This window comes from Mobula birostris, chromosome X (assembly GCF_030028105.1).
Source record: "Mobula birostris isolate sMobBir1 chromosome X, sMobBir1.hap1, whole genome shotgun sequence".
NCBI lineage: Eukaryota > Metazoa > Chordata > Chondrichthyes > Myliobatiformes > Myliobatidae > Mobula > Mobula birostris.
In genome coordinates this window covers 79,083,146-79,103,957 of record NC_092402.1, presented here as the reverse complement: position 1 = coordinate 79,103,957, position 20,812 = coordinate 79,083,146, and the positions used below count along the sequence as shown (strand labels likewise).

The 20,812-nt window shown below is 43.3% G+C and overlaps 1 protein-coding gene across 1 annotated transcript in view; it reads right to left on the bottom strand.

Moving 5' to 3' along the window:
- The window catches only part of LOC140191884 (supervillin-like), a 263,570-nt gene that overhangs the window by 18,544 nt on the left and 224,214 nt on the right, over nt 1-20,812 (bottom strand). Inside the window, 7 exon segments of the mRNA XM_072249701.1 lie at nt 3,837-3,991; nt 7,973-8,249; nt 11,118-11,256; nt 15,714-15,889; nt 16,453-16,598; nt 17,458-17,605; nt 19,130-19,266. Coding sequence (XP_072105802.1) covers nt 3,837-3,991; nt 7,973-8,249; nt 11,118-11,256; nt 15,714-15,889; nt 16,453-16,598; nt 17,458-17,605; nt 19,130-19,266 — 1,178 coding nt within the window.

Here is a 20,812-nt window from a genome sequence, read left to right as displayed (position 1 = left end):
GGAACCTACCATTCTCAGTGTAAGATATTTGCCTTGGAAATCTCTTTTAAACCTTTTGTCTCTCACAAGAAAGCTACACCCTCAAGTATTTGACATTTCCACCCTGATCTACTGATGCTCCTTGTAACTTACTATACTTCTATCAGGTTGCTGGTTCCTCAGCCTCTAGTGCTCTAAAGAAAATAATCTACATTTGGCCAACCTCTCCTTATAGCCAGTATTCAATAATCCAAGTAACATCCTGGTTGAGAAATTGGAGGGAGGATGAAAATCTGGCTGAGTGGTGCCATAACAACAACCTCTTACTCAACGTCAGCAAGACCAAGGAGCTGATTATTGACTTCAGGAGGAGGAAACCAGAGGTCCATGAGCCAGTCCTCATCAGAGGATCAGAAGCAGAGAGGGTCAGCAACTTTAAACTCCTTGGTATTATTATTTCAGAGAACATGTCCTGGGCCCAGCACATAGGTGCAATTGCAAAGAAAGCATGGCAGCACCTCTGCTTCCTCAGGAGCTTGTGGAGATTTGGCATGAATTTAAAACTTTGACTTACTTCTATGTGTGGTGTGGTGGAGAGTATATTGACTGGCTACATCACAGCCTGGTATGGAAACACCGATGTCCTTGAAAGGGAAATCCTACAAAAAGTAGTGGATACAGCCCGTCCATCACAGGTAAAGCCCTCCCCACCATTGAGCACATCGACACAACACGCTGTCGCAGGAAAGCAGCCTCCATCATCAGAGATCCCCACCACCAAGGTCAAGTTCTCTTCTTGCTGTTATCATCAGGGAAAAGGTACAGGAGCCTCAGGTTCAGGAACAGTTACTACCTCTCAACTACCAGGCTCTTGATCCAAAGGGGATAACTTCACTCACCTCATCACTGAACTTTTCCCACAACTTATGGACTCACCTTCAATTTCTGCCTGTGGCCATCAAACTTTACAACTCCTCCCTTGGAGGGTCAGACACCCTGAGCCAATAGGCTGGTCCTGGACTTATTACTGGCATAATTTACATATTACTATTTAACTATTTATGGTTTTATTACTATTTAATTATTTATGGTGCAACTGTAACAAAAACCAATTTCCCCTGGGATCAATAAAGTATGACTATGACTATAAGGAGTCTTCATCACATGTTCTCAATATTTATTGTTTATTTATTTATTTTTTTCTCTTTTAGTATTTGCACGTTCTGTTGCATTTTGCACTCTGGTGAATGCCCAAGTTGGTGTGGTCCTTTGCTGATTACATATGGTTATTATTCTATAGGTTTATTGAGTATGCCCACAAGAAAATGAACCACAGGGTTGTATATAATGGCATACATGTACTTTGATAATAAAACTTACTTTGAACCTCTTTTGAACCCTCTCTGAAGCCTCCACAACCTTCCTGTAATGTGGGAACGGTTTCTCTCAGCATTTCCAGCAGTTTACATAAGATTTACAACATTGCAGTATTATGACTTTTAGATTCATGATCCTGCATCAGAACGGAAAGTATCTGAGTGGCTATATTTTTACATCACACATGGGGGTAGGGAAGGAGGATGGTGGTGGAAAGAAAAGTGGGAAAGTGATTCGAGTGGAAGGCAACAGAGATTAAGTAACCAAAAGGGCTCATCATGGAGTAAATTAACAAGAGTTGATGATGGTACTGATAGAGGAATGGGTGAGTCTAGAGGAAGTGTTAATGGTAATTGAACAATTACCCAAAGCTACTCTCCAAATAAATAGGAACAGAGGTTCTGATTAACAGATTAGAAACTGCTTCTTTCCCTTTGCCATCAGATTTCTGAACGAATGTGCATCTATGAACACTCATCATCATTGTCATGTGCCGTGTCACATGACTTGGGCAATCATGGGGTCTTTCCATGACCACGAATATTCTTGGCAAATTTTTCTACAAGAGTGGTTTGCCATTGCTTTCTTCTGTGCCATGTCTTTACAAGACAGGTGACCCCAGCCATCATCAACACTCTTTAGAGATTGTTTGCTTGACGTCAGTGGTCACATAACCAGGACTTGCGATATGTACCAGCTGCTCGTACGACCATCCACCACCTGCCCCCATGGCTTCACCTGACCCTGATCGGGGGCCAAGCAGGTGCTACACCTTGCCCCAGGGTGAGCTGCAGGCAGGCGGAGGGAAGAAGCATCTTATACCTCCTTTGGGAGAGACATACTGTATCTCCACCCCAGCACCTCATGCACACTACCTCACTACTTTGCTCACTTTTGCATTATTAGTTTTTCAAAAATATTTCTTATTGAAACTTATAGTAATTGTTCATGTCTTGCACTGTACCATTGCTGCAAAACCACAAATTTCACAACAAACAGTATGTCAATGATAATAAACTTGATTCTGATTCTGATCTGAGCTGAGCTTGTTGAAGATTGTTGAGTCTACAATGTTAAAACCAAAAGATAAAGTGAGTTACTCGACCTTACACTGAGGTTCTTTAGAATAGTGCAGGAGGTGAGCTTCACGGGGTTAGAATGGGAGTCAGAAGGTGACTTAACATGGCAAATAGCTACGAGCACATAAATGTGCTTGTGAACGGGACAGAGAGATTCCACAAGGCCAAAACCCAATTTGCATTACCATCTCCCCTCTGAACGTAAAGTTCAAAGTTCAAAGTAAAATTTATTATCAGAGTACATACATGTCACTACATACAACCCTGAGATTCTTTTTCTGCGGGCATACTTAGCAAAACTATAGAATAGTACTTGTAAATAGGATCAATGAACAACAAACGGTGCAACTGCAAATATAAATAAATAGCATTAAATAATGAGAACATGAAATAACAAGATAAAGAGTCCTTAAAGTGAGACCATCGATTGTGGGGGAACACCAGAAGTAGAATGAGTGTAGTTATCCCCTTTATTCAAGAGCCTAAGGGTTGAGGGGTAGTAACTGTTCCTGAACCTGGTGGTGAGAGTCCTTAGACACCTGTACCTTCTACCTGATAGCAGCAGTGAGAAAAGACCATGGCCTGGGTGGTGAGGATCTTTGATGAAAGATGCTGCTTTACTATAACAGCGTTTCATGTAGATGTGCTCAATGGTTGGGAGGGCTTTACCCATGACGTACTGGGCCGAATCCACTACCTTTTGTAGGATTTTCTGCTCAAATGAATTGGTGTTCCCATAACAGGCCGTAATGCAACCAGTCAGCACACTTTCCACCACACATCTATAGACACTTGCCAATTAAGTGGGGAACACGATATATTCAAGGAATTACTAATTGGTGTTTCTCCTAGCAGCGCATGGGGCCTGAATGCTGTGAAGGCAAAAGGTAAAAGGGAAACTGTTGTATTTCCTGTACTTTGAAGTAGAAAGGAGAAGGGTAATTCGTTGTGATGAAAGGGGGAGATCAGGATATCACCGTTGGGTAGACCCTCTCTAACATCTAGAGACTCTTTCTGGAAAATGTATGCATGTGAGGACATTAGGTGTAACTAAGATCCAATTTTGTGTCAGTCTGCTATTGTCAAAGTCTCTTCATATTCTTTGACAAGGCTCCCACGTGAAGAACAAATATTGACAGCTTTTGGAAAGGAAAACACTGATTTGGCATGAACAGCCACTCCTAATCCTGCAATTTGCCAACTCAATGGTAAAATGTCACTGGAATGATCTGATTGGATAGGGTAACTTCTCTGTAAGGACCCCCACTGTGTCTCACTCACTCACCCCATTTTCCTGGCTTTCTATCTGCTTCTGTATAGAACAGCTAACCTCTACCTATGTGGAACCCCCAGCCTCATATCGCATCATGAGAGATCAGATCCAGGAAAGTCAGATCCTACCTGTGCTTCCCTGTCCTTGCCCAGCTCCACAGTCATCAGCGCAGAAGCTCCTTTGCCACTGATGCTTGACTGGCCGCCCTGCCAGAAGAAATAAGCAGATCGCTCCTTCCCGGAACCGGTACAGCTCAGCTGATCTGGCGTCTGACGCTTTGCCACTGCAGAGGAGCACAATGAGATCCTAACCGCATGAGACTGAGACACAGTTTCCTTATGGAACACAAACCTGCACCCTCTGAGTCCCCAATATCTGATCAAACTAAGCACCCGTTCCATATAGTTCAGATCCAACACCAGTCTGCAGGACGTTATGCTTCTCCTGCTCTCGCGCCATGACCAAGGGGATGAATTTGCCAAGCTTACCTTTGGAGTCTTTACCACATTTAAAATGCAGCGTGTGCTGCAAACCACAATACATTGCTGACAATCACGTAGGGGCACAGAGGTAGAGGAACTCATGGCCACTGCGGTGGATGAGAGGTTCTGACACTGTTCTATCTCTGGAGTGTGAGGAAGGTATCCATGATCATCCCCTTGAGAAAGGGACTCTCCTTGTACCTAGATACACGCTGAGATAGGAGAAGGAGAACTAGCCCTTAAAGATGATTGTGAATGGCTCGAATACAAACAGAAAGTGGACATCAATGGCGAAAAAAAGTGCTTTGGGCCGAAGATCATATCTTCCAATCAGTCACGAACACACCTGAAAATTACAAATAACCTATTTTCAAATTTTAGAATGTGTTGATAGGGTGGTTTTGATGGCATGCTGCTTCTCTCCTGCTGAGTTTTCAGCAGGCATCAGTCACCTATTTGCATTAATCACACTTTATTATCTCCACATGCTTCTATCAACTCTCCCAGATTATAGCACTCATCTATGTACTAGTGACACATTGCAGGGTCCAATTAACCTACCGAGTGTAGGATGTGGGAGGAAACCAGAACATAGAAGAGAAATCCATGCCATTACAGAGCAAACCCTACAGGCAGCACCAAAAATAGGATTGAATACAGGTTACTGGAGCTATGAGGAAGAAGCGATCCTAGATGAACAACTGTGCTATCCCTATTTTTTTTAGACTTGATTGCTTTACTGGGCTTCTGACTGCCTTCACTCTCCTATCCACCACAGACACCGTGATCAAAGTCTATTCTGCCGTCAGAAATCTTGCCTTCAGTTCCCTAGTCCTCCAAATCTGAAATTCCCTCCCTAAAAGAACAGAGGCATCTCCTGCAATGAATGTGCCCTGATGGGGACCACAGCTGGAATACTGTGTGCCAGTCTGATCACATCACCTGTGCAAGGATATAATGTGTTAGAGGATTTTCAAGTAAAGTTCATCAGATTGGTTCCTGGAGGAGAGATTAAACAGAGTGGGGCTGTGCTCTTCAGAGTTTAAAAGAATGAAAGGTAATCTCATTGAAATGCTCAAAATTCTTACTGGTTGGAAAGCATAGAGGTAGGCGGTGATGTTTTCCGACTGAGGTATCTAGAACCGGGGTCATATTCTCAAAATAAAAAGCTGACCATTCAGCATAGGGAAGTGTGGGGGGGGGGGGGGGGGGTCTTCAAGCAGAGAGAGACGAGTCTTTGGAATCCCCTACTGAGTGTTCAAACACTCAGTATATTCAAGATAAAGATGAAAAAAATTTGGATCTTAAGGGAATCAAGGGCTGTAGTGCAGGAAAATGGTGCAGGGTAGAAGGCCCAAACTTATCTTCTTCGGTGCAGGGCAGCTTCCATCTCTTCCATTTAAGTTGCAAAACCCATGCTTCTTTATTTTTCTCTCATTGAATATCCTCTTAAATTCTGTCATCTGTAAGGAAGTTTTGACCACTTCTCCTTCATGTCTAGTCTTGTATGATAATCCTCTGAGGTGCTTTAAGATCTTTTTAAAGTGGTTAAGAAGGCGTACGGTGTGTTGGCCTTCATCAATCATGGAATTGAATTTAAGAACTGAGAGGTAATGTTGCAGCTATATAGGACCCTGGTCAGACCCCACTTGGAGCACTGTGCTCAGTTCTGGTCACCTCACTACAGGAAGGATGTGGAAGCCATAGAAAGGGTGCAGAGGAGATTTACAAGGATGTTGCCTGTATTGGGGAGCATGCCTTATGAGAATAGGTTGAGTGAACTCGGCCTTTTCTCCTTGGAGCGACAGAGGATGAGAGGTGACCTGATAGAGGTGTATAAGATGATGAGAGGCATTGATCATGTGGATAATCAGAGGCTTTTTCCCAGGGTTGAAATGGTTGCCACAAGAGGAAACAGGTTTAAGGTTCTGGGGAGTAGGTACAGAGGATATGTCAGGGGTGAGTTTTTTCACTCAGAGAGTGGTGAGTGCGTGGAGTGGGCTGCTGGCAATGGTGGTAGAGGCGGATACGATAGGGTCTTTTAAGAGACTTTTCGATAGGTACATGGAGCTTAAAAAATAGAGGGCTATAGGTGAGCCCAGTAATTTCTAAAGAAGGGCATGTTCGGCACAACTTTGTGGGCCGAAGGGCCTGTATTGTGCTGTAGATTTTCTATGTTTCTATATAATTCCAAGCTGTTGCTCACCAGACGTCAGCACTGCAATCGGCCAGCAGAGGGTGTTATGATGCAACGTGAGCCACTACCAGTTCTGGTCATTGTGCCTGAAGCTGCACAAAACCAACCTGGATCCACACAGTCACCAGCTTCAAGATTGTCTGAACCTTTCAAAGCCAAATGAGACTTCGAAGATATCACAAATATGCAGCTGAAAGATCTACCACAGGAGGTGCCTGGCTTTGAGCTCCCTCGTAGCTTAGGAGTTAAAAAATACACGTGGACTAAGATGTTAACTCTCCTGTGGGATCATCAGTTGATCTGCCACCTGTCTTCAGGAGTTTTGGTTATATTCATCTGTACATTCATTTCGGACATGGACGAATGGTATCAATGTGGAAATTAAGGACTTTTTCAACATGCGCCCCGGAAAAGAGGAGCATCCAATAGAATACATCACAACACAGTGAGAATGGACACACATGTGCTTTCACATTCCACTGCAGTCATCTGCCTTCAACATTTAAAATATGATTTATTTATTGAGATACAGCACAGAATAGCCCTTCCGGCACATTGAACCACTGCACCCAGCAACCCCCGATTTAACCCTAGCCCTATTACGGGACAATTTACAATGACCAATTAACCCACCAACTAGTACGTCTCGGGACTGTGGAAGGAAACCGGAGCACCCGGAGGAAACCCACATGGTCACAGAGAAAACGTACAAACTCCATGCAGGCAGTGGTGAGGATTGAACTCGGGTCACTGGTACTGTAAAGGGTTGTGCTAACCACTGTGCTACCGTGGTCTACAATTACAAGCTCCCCCTGCCAAGTTAACAGACCCATTTTCTGTATGGATATTTGTGTGGAGGGAGTTCCAGTTAAACCCTTAACTTCACTGGTTACTGTGGATGGTAAGAAGTCAGAAGCTCATTAATATTTCCCAGTAAATCTAAAGTAACCTGGGTTGTTTTCAGAAGCTGAGTGAGATTTACAGATCATTTATCCAATGGCCCTTTTTTCCAGGTGGAAGAGCACAGGTGCTCAGAGGTTCTTTTCCCATTTTGAGTACAGGCCATCCCCAGGTCATCAACAATTTCCACTTTTACAGATGTCCATTAAGTCAATTTTGTCCATAAGTTGGAAAATACAGCAGAATCATTGGATAATATAACCATCTCTCCACAGCAATGCAATGAATGGCATCAAATACATAACACTGATAAGAAAGAAGAATTACCAAAATTGGAGAGGTGAAACTCGCTCTGTTGTACATATGAACGAGCATATATACAACTGTTGGACTTCTGAATTGAATAAGATCATTGGAGCTCGTTCACATGAAGGTGTGTCTATAGGCCAGGGCATCTATAGAACCTGTAGCTTGTTTACTTAAGATTCCTTCCTAGTAATCCAATCAGGAAGACCACTGAATATCTTCAAGTGTGTTCCCTGCCCTCTGTTGTAGTGAATGAAACCTTTGTAAAGTGACAGGTCAAATATTGCACCAAAGACTCATTCATTGAATGCTCACTAACTGGGACAAATCTGTACAACAGTTAATCGAATGAGACAGAGACAGAGAGACATTACTTTACCCAGGCTGCTGACTGTGTACTTCCACTGAATGACATAAGTATCCCCCTCGTGGAACTGGCCGTAACTCTCTCTGGGCAGCTCGCTGTGTTCAAACTCCTGAACATGCCAGACCACCACATCGATGGTCTTCAGCTCTGACCTTCTCTCATCATCCATTTGCAGTAGCCCGTAACCACGCTGCACATTTACCCCATCCAGGACTGTTCCGCAAGGTACATCTGGGAATGGAATCAGCAGCTTCGCATCGTATGGCTTCAGTTCATTCTGGCTCTCTAACTGTGAAGCAACAAAAAACAGGGAATTATACAAACAGTCACAAGTTTTGGGAGGATGTAACATCCCTAGGGTAGTGCACAGATCAGCACTGGAGCAGAGCAGAGGAAGTTCCAGCAAATTTGCATCACACATTGACACCCACTGGTTTACCAGAAGACCATAGGATATAGGAACAGAATTAGGCCATTTGGCTCATCAAGTCTGCTCCACCATTTCATCATGGCTGATCCTTCTTTTGCCTTCCCCACCTTCTCCCCATAACCTTTGATGCAGTGTTCAATCAGCAACCTATCAAGCTCTGCCTTAAATACACCCAACAACCTGTGGTGATAAATTTCACAAATTCACCACGCCCTGGCTAAAGAAATTTCTCTGCATCTCTGTGTTAAATGGATGCGCCTCTATCCTGAGGCTGTGCCCTCTTGTCCTAGACTCTCCCACCATGGGAAACATCCTTTCCACAGCTACTCTGTCCAGGCCTTTCAACATCCAAAAGGTTTCAATGAGATTCCCCCCTCATCCTTCTAAATTCCAGTGAGTACAGACCCAGAGCCATCAAACGTTCCTCGTATGATAACCCCTTCATTCCCAGAATCATCTTTGTGAACCTCAAGGACTCTGGTTTACCAGAGAGTACTGTGCTCTGCCAGTGCTCTCAACCAGATTCGTTGCCTTTAATATGTTTTAGGATATCCTGAGCTTATGAAACATATTGAATAAATGAAAACATTTTTATTAAACTACTTACACAATCAAAGTTGTTATAACAGAAGAAATAATAACTATTGCAGAGATAGTGGAAAAGAGCAAATGCCACATTAGGATTCTTAATTCAATTACTATTCAATATTGCATTGCCAATTTTTTTCCAAATACTATGTTTTTAAATGTATTTTATAATTCACACATTATTTCAAGCTTCAATGCTCTTATTTCCATGGCATTAAAGGAACAGAGAACAATTAGGGTCTATTTGGTGCAGCACGTAACAGTAGCGTTACATATTGATTTCAACTCACATTTGTAGTTTGAACTACAACAATCAAGTTTGGAAGTAACACAGAAAATGAAGTCATGGAGTCATGAGGTCATACAGCACAGGTTGAAGTTGTAATTGATAAATCTGTAAGTGACTCTAAGTCGGAAAATAAGTTGTGAAGAGGACACAAGGAGATTTCAAAGGGATATGGAGAAGTTAAGTGTGTGGGCAAGGATTATGGTAAATGGAGTACAATGTGGGAATAAAAAAATACATTTCATCTAAATGATGTGAGATTATAGAGTTCTGAGATGCAGGGGGAATCTGAGAGACCTAGTGCCTGACTAGTGAAAGGCTAGAAGAACATTGGCCCTGCAGTGCTTAGGTATGCTAACAGAGGATTTCATTTTATTGTAGGGGATTTGAACACAAAACGAGGGAGGTCACTCTTCAGTTTTATAACAGTGCTGGTGAGAGCTCATCGGAATTGTAGGAGAATGTTAATGCAATGCAAGCAGTTCACGTAAGGTTTACCAGTCATAACTGGATTAGGCAGGTTGTCCTAGAGCAGGTGTTCCTAATCTGGGGTCCACCAACCACTTGTTTAATGTTAGAGGCCCATGGCTTAAAAAACAAATTGGGAACCCTGTCCTGGATGAAAGGATGGACAGACTAAGCTGGCGTACCTTATAATTTACAAGAGTGAGAGGAAGCTTGATGGAAACATAGATAACCCTCAGGAATTTTGACAGGGTGAATATTTTCTTTAGTGAGAACATTTAGAAATTGGGGTCATCATCTAAAAATTAATAGTCACCCTTTACTGAAAGACAAAGATGAGGCAAATATTTTCTTCTCTCAGAAGACTCTGAATTTCTGGAACATCCTTCCCAACAGAGCAGTGGTAACAGTGCCTAAGAATATTTCTAAGGTGGAGATGGAGAGATTCTCGATGAATGCTACAGGGAAACAGATTCATGGATTCGGGAAGTGGGACAGAAGACATTGATTCCGAGTGAGCATCTTAACTATTTATTAATAAAGCAAACAGTGAAACATTCAACCAAGCACCCGAATCAAACAAATACTTATCTAAGCCACTCTCAGTTACAAAAGCTATGACTTAAAACATTCAGTAACACTTCAAACTCAATAAGTACTTCATTAAGTTTTCCTAAGTTACACAATATTATTACAAAACTAAATATTCAACAAACAAGTTCTTATCTAAGTGTGGGCATGGGGCCCCTTATCTGCAGCACACATTCCCAATGGTTCTTTCGCACTGGTCGTATAAAGTGAGCCCCCAGTGAAAAAGACAGTCTTTTGCTTATGCTATTCTTACACCTGAGGTGCCCAGAACTGGAAGCTGGTGTTGGGACGCAAAAGCCAGCCGATGGGAAAGAGCTGCTACGTCGTTCGAGTGGGCCAACCAGTGACCAGAGTTGCAGCAGTGACTGACTTTTGACTGGCAAGTAAGTTAACCCTTTACATCACAATGACCAATGTCACAAAGGTTTCCATGTGTTGACAAGCAAAAGGAGATGAGGTTACCATGTTGTTACTAAATGGTGAATCATGTCTGGGAAAGGATGGGAGAGAGATCTGCCTTCTCAAATAGTCAGAGAAGTAGCTACAGTTGCAGAAGACTAAAGAAAATCTCCCTGGTGGCTGGGATAATATTTATTGTTCATGTCTCATTTACAAAAGAGCAGATTATCTGGCATTACAATTTATGATCTCTGTATATCACCCAGCTGCATACATTAGGGTTAGGGATTTTACTCATTGCGTTTGCTACATTGAAAAGTCATTACTTTTCAAAAGTTGCTTCAGAGCTTCACAAATTCCTTGGGTCACCCTGTAGTCAAGAATAATTTCAACTGTACCTTTAACTCGGCTGTGGACTCCACTTCCCTCTGGTTCTGTTTTCTCAAATCTGCCCAGTCCAGAAACTTTTCCTTGAACAAGATTGTTTCATTATGCTCTGATAGGCGACCAAAGATTACCCACTCAGGCCGTCCCTGTCTAGGGAAGAGGAATTGATTATTTTTATAAAGTTGTAAATACAATAAATGCTGAGTGTTTCCGTACAGCATAGGGCCCTGCAGTTAAATAATTTGACAGAAGGAATCCAATCCTAACCAAGCTGTCTTGAGACCTGGATCTTCCTCTGCCTCAAATAACCACCCACCCAAAGTCTTCTCTGTAGCTCCAATGAGCGAACCTCTGACAGATTGAGCTATGCTCCACCAACCTCTGGGTCCTCCCCTCACCTAGACCAACCAATCTCCTGTGACCTCTTGTTGCATCCTTTCACCTCATCCCTTCTCCTGTACTATCCCTTCTCGATTATTTCAGTCCAGATAAAAGATCTTGATCTGAAGTGTCAAGTGTCCATTTCCCTCTACAGGTGCTGCCTGACCCATTGTGAATCTGGAGCTTTGTTTTTTGAAATCTCTTTTGTCTCTATTCCTCGAGTCTCCTCACCGAAACCATGGTAATTCCAACTATATTGATGACCTTTTCCTGTCAGCCTACGTCTTTCTCCAAAACCACTTTACACTAACCTCACAATGACCTGCAGCTGGCAGTGGTCTTACGTATTGCTTATGGTCTTATGGACCTGCAGTTGCCTGTGACCTCATAATGACCTACAGCTGGCAGTGTCAGCAGTTCTCTGTCATTATGCCACCTCCATCTGGACTGGCTCCTCAGCAGTTCAGAGGGAGCACAGTGCTACAACAGTTCTCCATTGCTTATGGTGGGGAATCTCTACATATGCCAAACAGGGCCTGCAGTGTGTTGCTGCTTGTGAGGACTCTTTCACCACTTTCTACATGCCAATAATGACTACAACTCAAATGGTGTTTTACTGATTGTAAAACTTCTTGGCAACATCCTGATGGCTTGAAGGACATTACATACAAACCTTTCTTTCTTGTGTATGTCACCTCTGGGTAGAAGTGGAAGACACTTCTGGATGGACCTGTACTCCAGAACTTGCAGCACCTCCAGCTAAGTGGGTGCAGGAATGTTGTAACTAGGCCTCTGTTAGACAATGTGGAAAATTGCCCAGATGTGCTCTGATAATAAGTCACCTCTCAGCCATCAGCAGAGTGATGGAAGTGCCACTAACCGTGTTATCAAGCAGCATTTACTCACCACTAAGCTACTCACTGATGCCCAGTTTAACATAGAACATAGAATAGTACAGCACAGTACAGGCCCTTTGACCCACAATGTTGTGCTGACCCTCAAACCCTGCCTCCCATATAACCCCCCACCTTAAATTCCTCCATATACCTGTCTAGTAGTCTCTTAAACTTCACGAGTGTATCTGCCTCCACCACTGACTCAGGCAGTGCATTCCACACACCGACCACTCTCTGAGTAAAAAACCTTCCTCTAATATCCCCCTTGAACTTCCCACCCCTTACCTTAAAGCCATGCCCTCTTGTATTGAGCAGTGGTGCTCTGGGGAAGAGGTGCTGGCTATCCACTCTATCTATTCCTCTTATTATCTTGTACACCTCTATCATTTCTCCTCTCATCCTCCTCCTCTCCAGAATAGTTTAGGATTCATTGAACTATTCAGTGCCAGATATCAAAACGGCCTTGCTTCTAACATGTTTTAAAGAGCTGAGGTGAAAATGACTGCACTTGGATCAAGGTGATAGTTGAACAAGTTGGTCACTAGTAAAAGTTGAAGCCACTTGGCATCAAGGAGAAAACCCCCAGTGGTTGGATTGGACTTTGCACAAGGAAGATGGTTGTGATTGTCAGTTCACCATCGCTGCCTGAGGACATCATGGCAGGAGATCCATCAAGGTAGTGTTCCAGTCACATCCTTAGCAACTGCATCAATGAGCTTCCCTCTATCATAAGCCCTGAACTGGGCGTGCTCACTGATGATGAAACTGTATTCAACTCCCCAACAAATGAAGTATCCCATGGCTGCAAGGAGCACGGCCTAGTCAAAATTCAGTGAGGCTGCTAAGTGGTTCATGCTGCAAAGGTTCTAAACAATGATCACCTTGAACAATAGAAAGTTCAGCTACATGCCCTTGATGTTCAATGGCATTACTGACACTGAGCCCTCCATCAACAACATCTTGTGGGTCACCAGAAACTCCACTGGCACAGCCACATAAATACTGTGGTGACAAGGGCAAGGCAAAGAGTAAATTTCTATGGGTGACTGCCTCATGCCCAAACACCCCAAAGCCTCCCCACCGTCTACAAGGCACAAATAAGGAGCACAGTAATGTGCTGGAATACTTGGTGGATAAGTGTGTCTCCAAAACCTTTCAGAAGCTCATCGCCTTCAGGACATATCAGCCTACATGACTGGCTACATCCATCAATTACCCTAAATATCGATCCCCTCCATTCCCTCCACCACCGCTGTACTGTGGTTGCAATGTGCACTATCCCCAATCCACTACTGTCAGGGCACTGCAGATAATCACCTAGACTATTCCAATAACACCTCCCGTAAATGTAGCCATGCCACTGAGAAGGACAAAGGCAGCTGGCGAATAGCAACACCACCATCTGCAGGTTTTCTCCAAATTGCCCATCATCCTGATTTGGAAACATCACTTGTGAATATTTCTGCTGCTATCTAATCAGAATCAGAATCATGTTTAACATCACTGGCATATGTCATGAAATTTGTTGTTTTGCAGCAGTACGTTGCAATACAGAATAATAAAAACTATAAATTACAATAAGAAATATATATATTTTTTTGAATTAAGTAGTGCAAAAAGATAGGAGAAAAAATTACTGAGTTAGTGTTCATGGATTCATTGTCCATTCAGAAATCTGACGGTGGAGGGGAAGAAGCTGTTCCTGAAATTTGGAGTGTGTGTCTTCAGGCTTCTGTACCTCCTCCTTTATGGTAACAATGAGAGTGGGCATGTCCTGGGTGATAGGGGTCCTTAATGATGAATGCTGTCTTTTCGAGGCATTACCTTTTGAAGATGTCCTCAACTCTGGGGAGGCTGGTGCCCATAATGGAGCTGGCTGAGTTTACAACTTGTGCAATGACCCCTCCACACCAGACAGTGATGCCGCCAGTTAGAATGCCCTCCTCGAACACCCACTGGCACTGTGGGAGCAACTTCACCAGAAGGACTACAAGAATCAGGCCTCAATATCACTTCCTCAAAGGCAATGAGAATTGAACAACAAATACTGGTATTCTAATATCCAATTCCCGACAAATAAAGAAATTAAAAAACATAATTTAATTTCAAAAAAGTTCAGGATTCCTCAGCAGATATGCAACATATGTGGAGAGCGAAAAAGAGTTGATGTTTCAGAACAGAGTTGATGAAATGTCATCCACATTAAACTTTGATTGTTTTTCCTCTCATAGATGCTGCCTGACATGCCGAGTATCTCTAGCATTTTCTGCCTAGTTATTTCACAAATCTGCAGTGTCTGATTTTTAGTAGTTTGTTTAGATTTTTTTATTTGTTTGTGTTTATTTATTTGTATCCTTCCTTCCTGCAGTATTGTGTAAGAGTTTTAATCCATTCAACCAAGTCAAGCCATTTGCTTTGTCATCAGATGCTGTCACATCATGATTGACATCAGCTTCTTAATGCAGTTTTCACAAGCAAAGTAGGTGTGGTGAGGACAATGGCATTTTGGAGGTATGCATCAATGTGGGCAGGCAGCAAGTGTGAACAGCGGACCCAGGCAACGAGTGTGAGTGCTAAGTGAGAGTCCAAGCACCAACTCTGAAGGGAGATGGCCATGGGGAACATTGACTGCAAGCAATGTGTGACTATCATACATGGGCAGTGACCACAGGCTGCAAGTGCGAGTGTGTGCCATCCAGCACAGACAGTGAACAGAGGAGATGATTGTGAGCAGTAAGTGTGAGTATCGAGCACAGGAAATGAATGCAGGTCGTGAGTGTGACTGGTGAAAACAGGTGGTGAACAAAGGTGCTGGTGCAAGGAATGAGTTATGCTTCCATCTCCTCTGGCCATCACCCTTCATGTCCCCGAGGAAGATTGTCAGTTTGTTGACAAGGCTGGAGATGCAAAATTACTTCTTTCTGACCATCAATTGGCACCTCCTGGAGACCCTAGCTTGAACACTATGAGTGTGGATGCTGAGATTCAAGAAACTCCACAGACTTCATAGCAACACACACAAAACACTGGAGGAACTCAGCAGGCCAGGCAGCATCCATGAAAAGAGTGCAGTTGACTTTTTGGCATCAACTGTACTCCTTTCCTGGGTGCTGCCTGGCCTGCTGAGTTCCGCTAGCGTTTTGTGTGTGTTGCTCGGATTTCCAGCATCTGCAGATTTTCTCTTGTTTGAGTCAGACATCATGACCACTCACTGTCCAGACAGGCACGTGGAGAGCAGTCAGGCTGCCAATTCTGCCATGGCCCCAGCACCCTCAGTGTCCAGCTCCACTGACACAATTGAGTAAAGGTACTGGTGTAAACTTAACTCACTGTTGGGTGACGTTCTTTGTTGCTCCAGGGTCCAGAGGGTTTATGACATAGCTACTGTAGTCATATAAACCATTCAGCAGCTGCTTGCCCAAGTGAAGTGCTGTCTTTCGCTGTGCCAGAGTCACCTCTTTGCCATGCCAAATGTATAGCTCACTGCCAAAATCAAAAACCAGCACCTGGAAACAGAGGGGAAAACAGCTTAACAACAAAGTGCACTGCTTCTCAATCCAAACACAAAACAATGGCTGATGGGTAACTTTAATTCAACATGAGTGGGTTTGGAATTGTCACTTTCTCTCTCTCTCTCTCTCTCTCTCTCTCACACACACACACACACACACACACACAGAGTCAGAACCAGACCCCAGGGAGACAGCAAGTGAGTACATTATATTTGCAGAAGTCATATTACCAGATACCACCCTCCCACATAACCCACCATTTTTCTTTCATCCATGTACCTATCTAAGAATCTTTTAAATGTCCTTAATCTACAGTACTGTATCTGCCTCAATGATCAACCCTGATGGTATATTCCTCCAATCACCCAAAAGGATGCCCTCTGGTATTGGCCATTGCCACCCTGGAAAAAGGCTCTGGCTGCCCTCTGTATCGATGCCTCTTATCTTATACTCCTCTATCTAATCACCTCGTATCCTCCTTCACTCCAAAGAGTAGAGCCTCTCATTATCAGGAACATGATTCATAGATGAGGAATATAAATGAACTACACTCCTACCTCCTTTGAATTCAGCATGGAACAGCGAGGCATCTTTCCCCATGATTCAGTCACTGGGACAAGCTTATCCTCAACCAGCCGGTATATATGGTTTGTTTCGGTGATGGCAGATTCATATATCTCATCCTCCTCAGGGTCCCCAGCACCTGCAGACACAACAGCAGAGTGAATAGCACAAGGACTGCGGGAAAGCAGACGTGTCCGGGTTGCTGGATCTGGTTTGAGACCAACCACTCTCACAGCTCAGGACATCCCTTTGCAACTGCACTGTTACCCAGTTGAATACTCTTTGCTACATCTCAATCAACGCAGCAACAATAAAAGAATTACTAATTAACATCTGTGAGTGAGAGAGAGGCAGAGGTTATGAGAATGAGAAGCAGAGTGATAGAGGTTTTAAGAGTGAGAGAGTGAATGAGAGATGCTGAGAATGACAAAGAAAGTGAGGAAGTGTGGGAGTTTAGGAAAAGCATTCAGTGAGGGGGCATGGGAGAGAAGGGGGAGACTTTTCATGACTAATAGAGTGAAAAAGTCTCCAAAAGTGTGGAAATGAGTCAGAGACCAAACAGACGGAGAGAATATTAGAAATGGGAACATTAGAACATAGGGATTAAGCCATGTCTTCTGCTCTTCAGTTGGACCCTGACTGATCTGACACTGGCCTCTCTCCACTCTGCTGCCAGCTTTCTGTAACATTTGACAACCCTAATGACCCAAAAGAGACATAACATAGAACTGATACAATGATTTTGTTTCCACAACTTTTTGGGATAGAGAACTCCAAAAGTTGTGTGTGCTTTACTTGCTCTACTTGCTTTATCATTATGACTGTGAGGCTAAGCACAGCTCTAATGCCATACTTGAGTTTGCTAATGACACCACTGCCGTTGGCCGAAACAAAGGTGGTGATGAATCAGCATATAGGAGGGAGATAGGAGTAAGTTCTTGGTGATGGAGTATGTGACCTACTGAGCAATGACATTGGCTGTATTTTGAGGTTCTTACCTTGATATTCCATCTGGCCACCGAGAAGATCCCAGAACTCCTTGGCTCTTTTGCCTTGACTGTTAATGCTCTCTTCGATAATGGTGACACTTACTGCCCGGCACCCCAGTTCTCGTTTTGTCTGGATGAAATTAGCCAGCTCCGATGCCTAAAGGAAGTCAACAAACTTATGTTGACTTGTCTGACAAGTCAAAATAATCACGGACACAACAGATAGGAATCTCTACATCTAAAGGTCTGGTCAGTAGTCTCAGCATTTGATACATGCTTCTGGATGTTAATGGTAAAGTTTCAATACCACCATATTCACTGGGCAACACACTCTAAAGTGTCGGGCTGCTACCAGAGTCAGCAGAAAGCTCCAGGATAATATTGATGTGTAAGGAGTGACTGACACCAAGGCAATCATTGCAAATGTATTTTATGATGCAATCCTCCTGCCAAATCCACACTACCTGCAACACTTTTCCCATTAATTGCTGCTCATAATGTACTCTTTATATTCCTCCTATGCCTATTGAACCCATAGCTGGAGATTTGCTGGTTGCAATGTCTGTGAAAGTCTTCTGTCATCAAGTATAGGCAACCCTGAGTAGCCACTGGTCAATGGCAGAAATGAACACTCATTTGGGTAAAGATAGGGAATCAGTCATAACCTTATTAACTGGTGACACAGGTCTGGGAGGCTCTTCTTGCCTCTATTTCTGACGAAGGGTCTCGGCCTGAAACGTCAACTGTACCTCTTCCTAGAGATGCTGCCTGGCCTGCTGTGTTCACCAGCAACTTTGATGTGTGTTGCTTGCCTCTATTTCTTATGTTTTTAAAGGATTTTAGTGCCAATTCCCTACACACAAAGGGAGATATGGAAATATAGGAATCAGGAGGCTAGGTGGCATGACTGTTGTCCATAACTGTCAAATCCAGCATCTCCATGGTCATATTTGGCACTGGAATGGTGTTAACACTTGTGGGCAACCCCAGACTGCCCTTGGGTGCTTTGGTTGTTGATGCAAACGTATTGATGTACACATGAAAAATAAACTTGAATCTTGAATCAAATGAAATCCAACAGTTCTGCATGAATGTGCTAATTATCTTCATAATCCTGTGTAGTCCTTTAGATCATTCATTAGATTTAGAATGACAGGGTGAATTTCTCCTCATGGAAAAGAAGGTCATTAAATCCCTAGGGTCCGTCCTCCTGCTCTTATTTATTACAACACAGATGAGGCCCTTTGGAGTCAGCAGAGCAATCTCAACAGTGTCATTGCTGTCTTTACTTCCCAGTAAACTTTTTTCCCCACGAATGCTGATCCATGATTTGAAATTGACTCCACCACATAGCTTTGTTACAAGTTGATTCCACATCTCCATTTCTTTCTGAGAAGCTTTTTCTTAACTTCACCTCTGGTGGATTAGGTCTAGTGTGAGGTGTGTGCTGGGTTGTTCTGGTTTCCTGCACCAAATAGAATAGTTTTCTTATATCTAGCCTGTTCCTCTTAAGCAATAACTTCATCAAGCCTGTACTTTCCATCCAAAGGGAATATGTGCCTAATCTACAGAACATGGGACCTCAGTAGACTTGCCCAAGGAAAACTTCAGACATGAGCCAAACAGTGTGCACAAGCATTACATTGAATTCTAATGAAGGAGTCAGATTTAGCAGGCATACCTTGGAGCGCTCAATCACATTAGCGAATTCTCCTATCCAAAGGCAACAGTGCTGTGCAGTTATCAAGAGGAAACAGTCCCCACTGTTGAGTGAGCTGGCTCTGGGCTCCACCAACCGAACCTGGACATGTCTGCGACCTGTGAAATGGCAGAGTTAACCATGGTCCTGCACCAAATCACAACGGTTGTTTGTTGCCAGCAGTGGCATAAATCAGACAGAGAGGTCATGTGTAAAGTGGCAGGTTATGTTAGAATGCACATCACCATTGTACGGTTTAAGAAAAGTCTGCTCTTTGTCACCTCACTTCAACTGGGGAGGCACTGAGGTGCTGTAGCTGACTTGTTGGCATCAACAGCCTGAGCTGAGGGAGCAGTGGGTCAGCCAAATCTCTCTTGCAACATGCAATTGAGCAGCTCATTCAATAAGGCCAACATCTCTCTGCTTGTCAAGGCAGTGTTGCCTTCCTAGAAAACAATCCATTATCTCAATTTTCTGTAATGTGAAGCTGTGAAGAAACGCAAGCTGAAAAGTAAACTTTGTGTTCATTTTAACATATAAATTCCATGGAGCCATAGCTTATTCCATGTCTCAAGGTTTTGGGTAGTGTTTTGTGAAATCTGTAAGTGCGAGTTCCATTGCCTGAATGGCCATAATGAGAGGCACTGTATCCCAAAAGTTCTAACTACCTCAAAGTGGGCACTGCTCTAGATCCATCTGTTGGTCTGAATAAGGCTGGTGGTCTCAGTTTCCGTTCATCCCGGACTTGGCTGCAGGCAGGAGATTGTAACCTGCTGGAAGTCAGGTATCAGTACGGCAGATTGACCACTGTGACTGGAGCAGGTACTGAGCCCAGTGACTTCTAGGAGAGAGCATCTAGAACCACTTCACATTCAGCTGCAGTTCTATGCCAGAGAGAGCTAGTGCAACTTGCGGAGATAGGAAGGTGCAGACAGAAGCTTCATTTACTTTATTTTAATCTTTTGAATTATTTAACAGTTTTTAAATGCTCCTAACTAAAACCTTGAAATAATATAACTCAATTTGAATGTCATGGGAGCAATGTTTAAGAGGCATTTAGACCGGCACATGAACAGGTGGGGAACAGAAAATATAGACTATGTAGAGCTTGTCTGCACAGAAATAATGAGCGGTGTGGTTCAGTGTTCTGTGTCACCGTCAGCTGGGAATAGTACTGTTACGCAAAGGACAAATGTAAGCTAATGAAAAAAAGGTCAATTTTAAACTGTATTCTTGGCATTGCTACATAGACCAAATAATGATGTCAAATATTGCTGAGTCTCTGATACCATAAAATCATAGTTAGGCAGCAATAATCTGATTTTAGACCATAAATCCATAAGACAGGGGTCCACAGACCTCTCAGTTAGTGGTAGGGGTCAATGGCATGAAAAAGGTTGGAACCCCTGCCATAAAACTTTGTGCCAAATGGCCCAATTCTGCTCCATCGAGTCTTCTCCGCCATTCCATTACCCCTTTCAAACCTATTCCCCTGCCTTCTCCCCATAACCTTTCACACCCTGACTAATCAAGAACCTATCAACCTCCACCTTAAATATACTCAATTACTTGGCCTTCACAGCTGCCTGTGGCAATGAATTCCACAGATTCACACCCCTCTGGCTAAAGAAATTCCTCCTCATCTCCTTTCTAAATGGACGTACC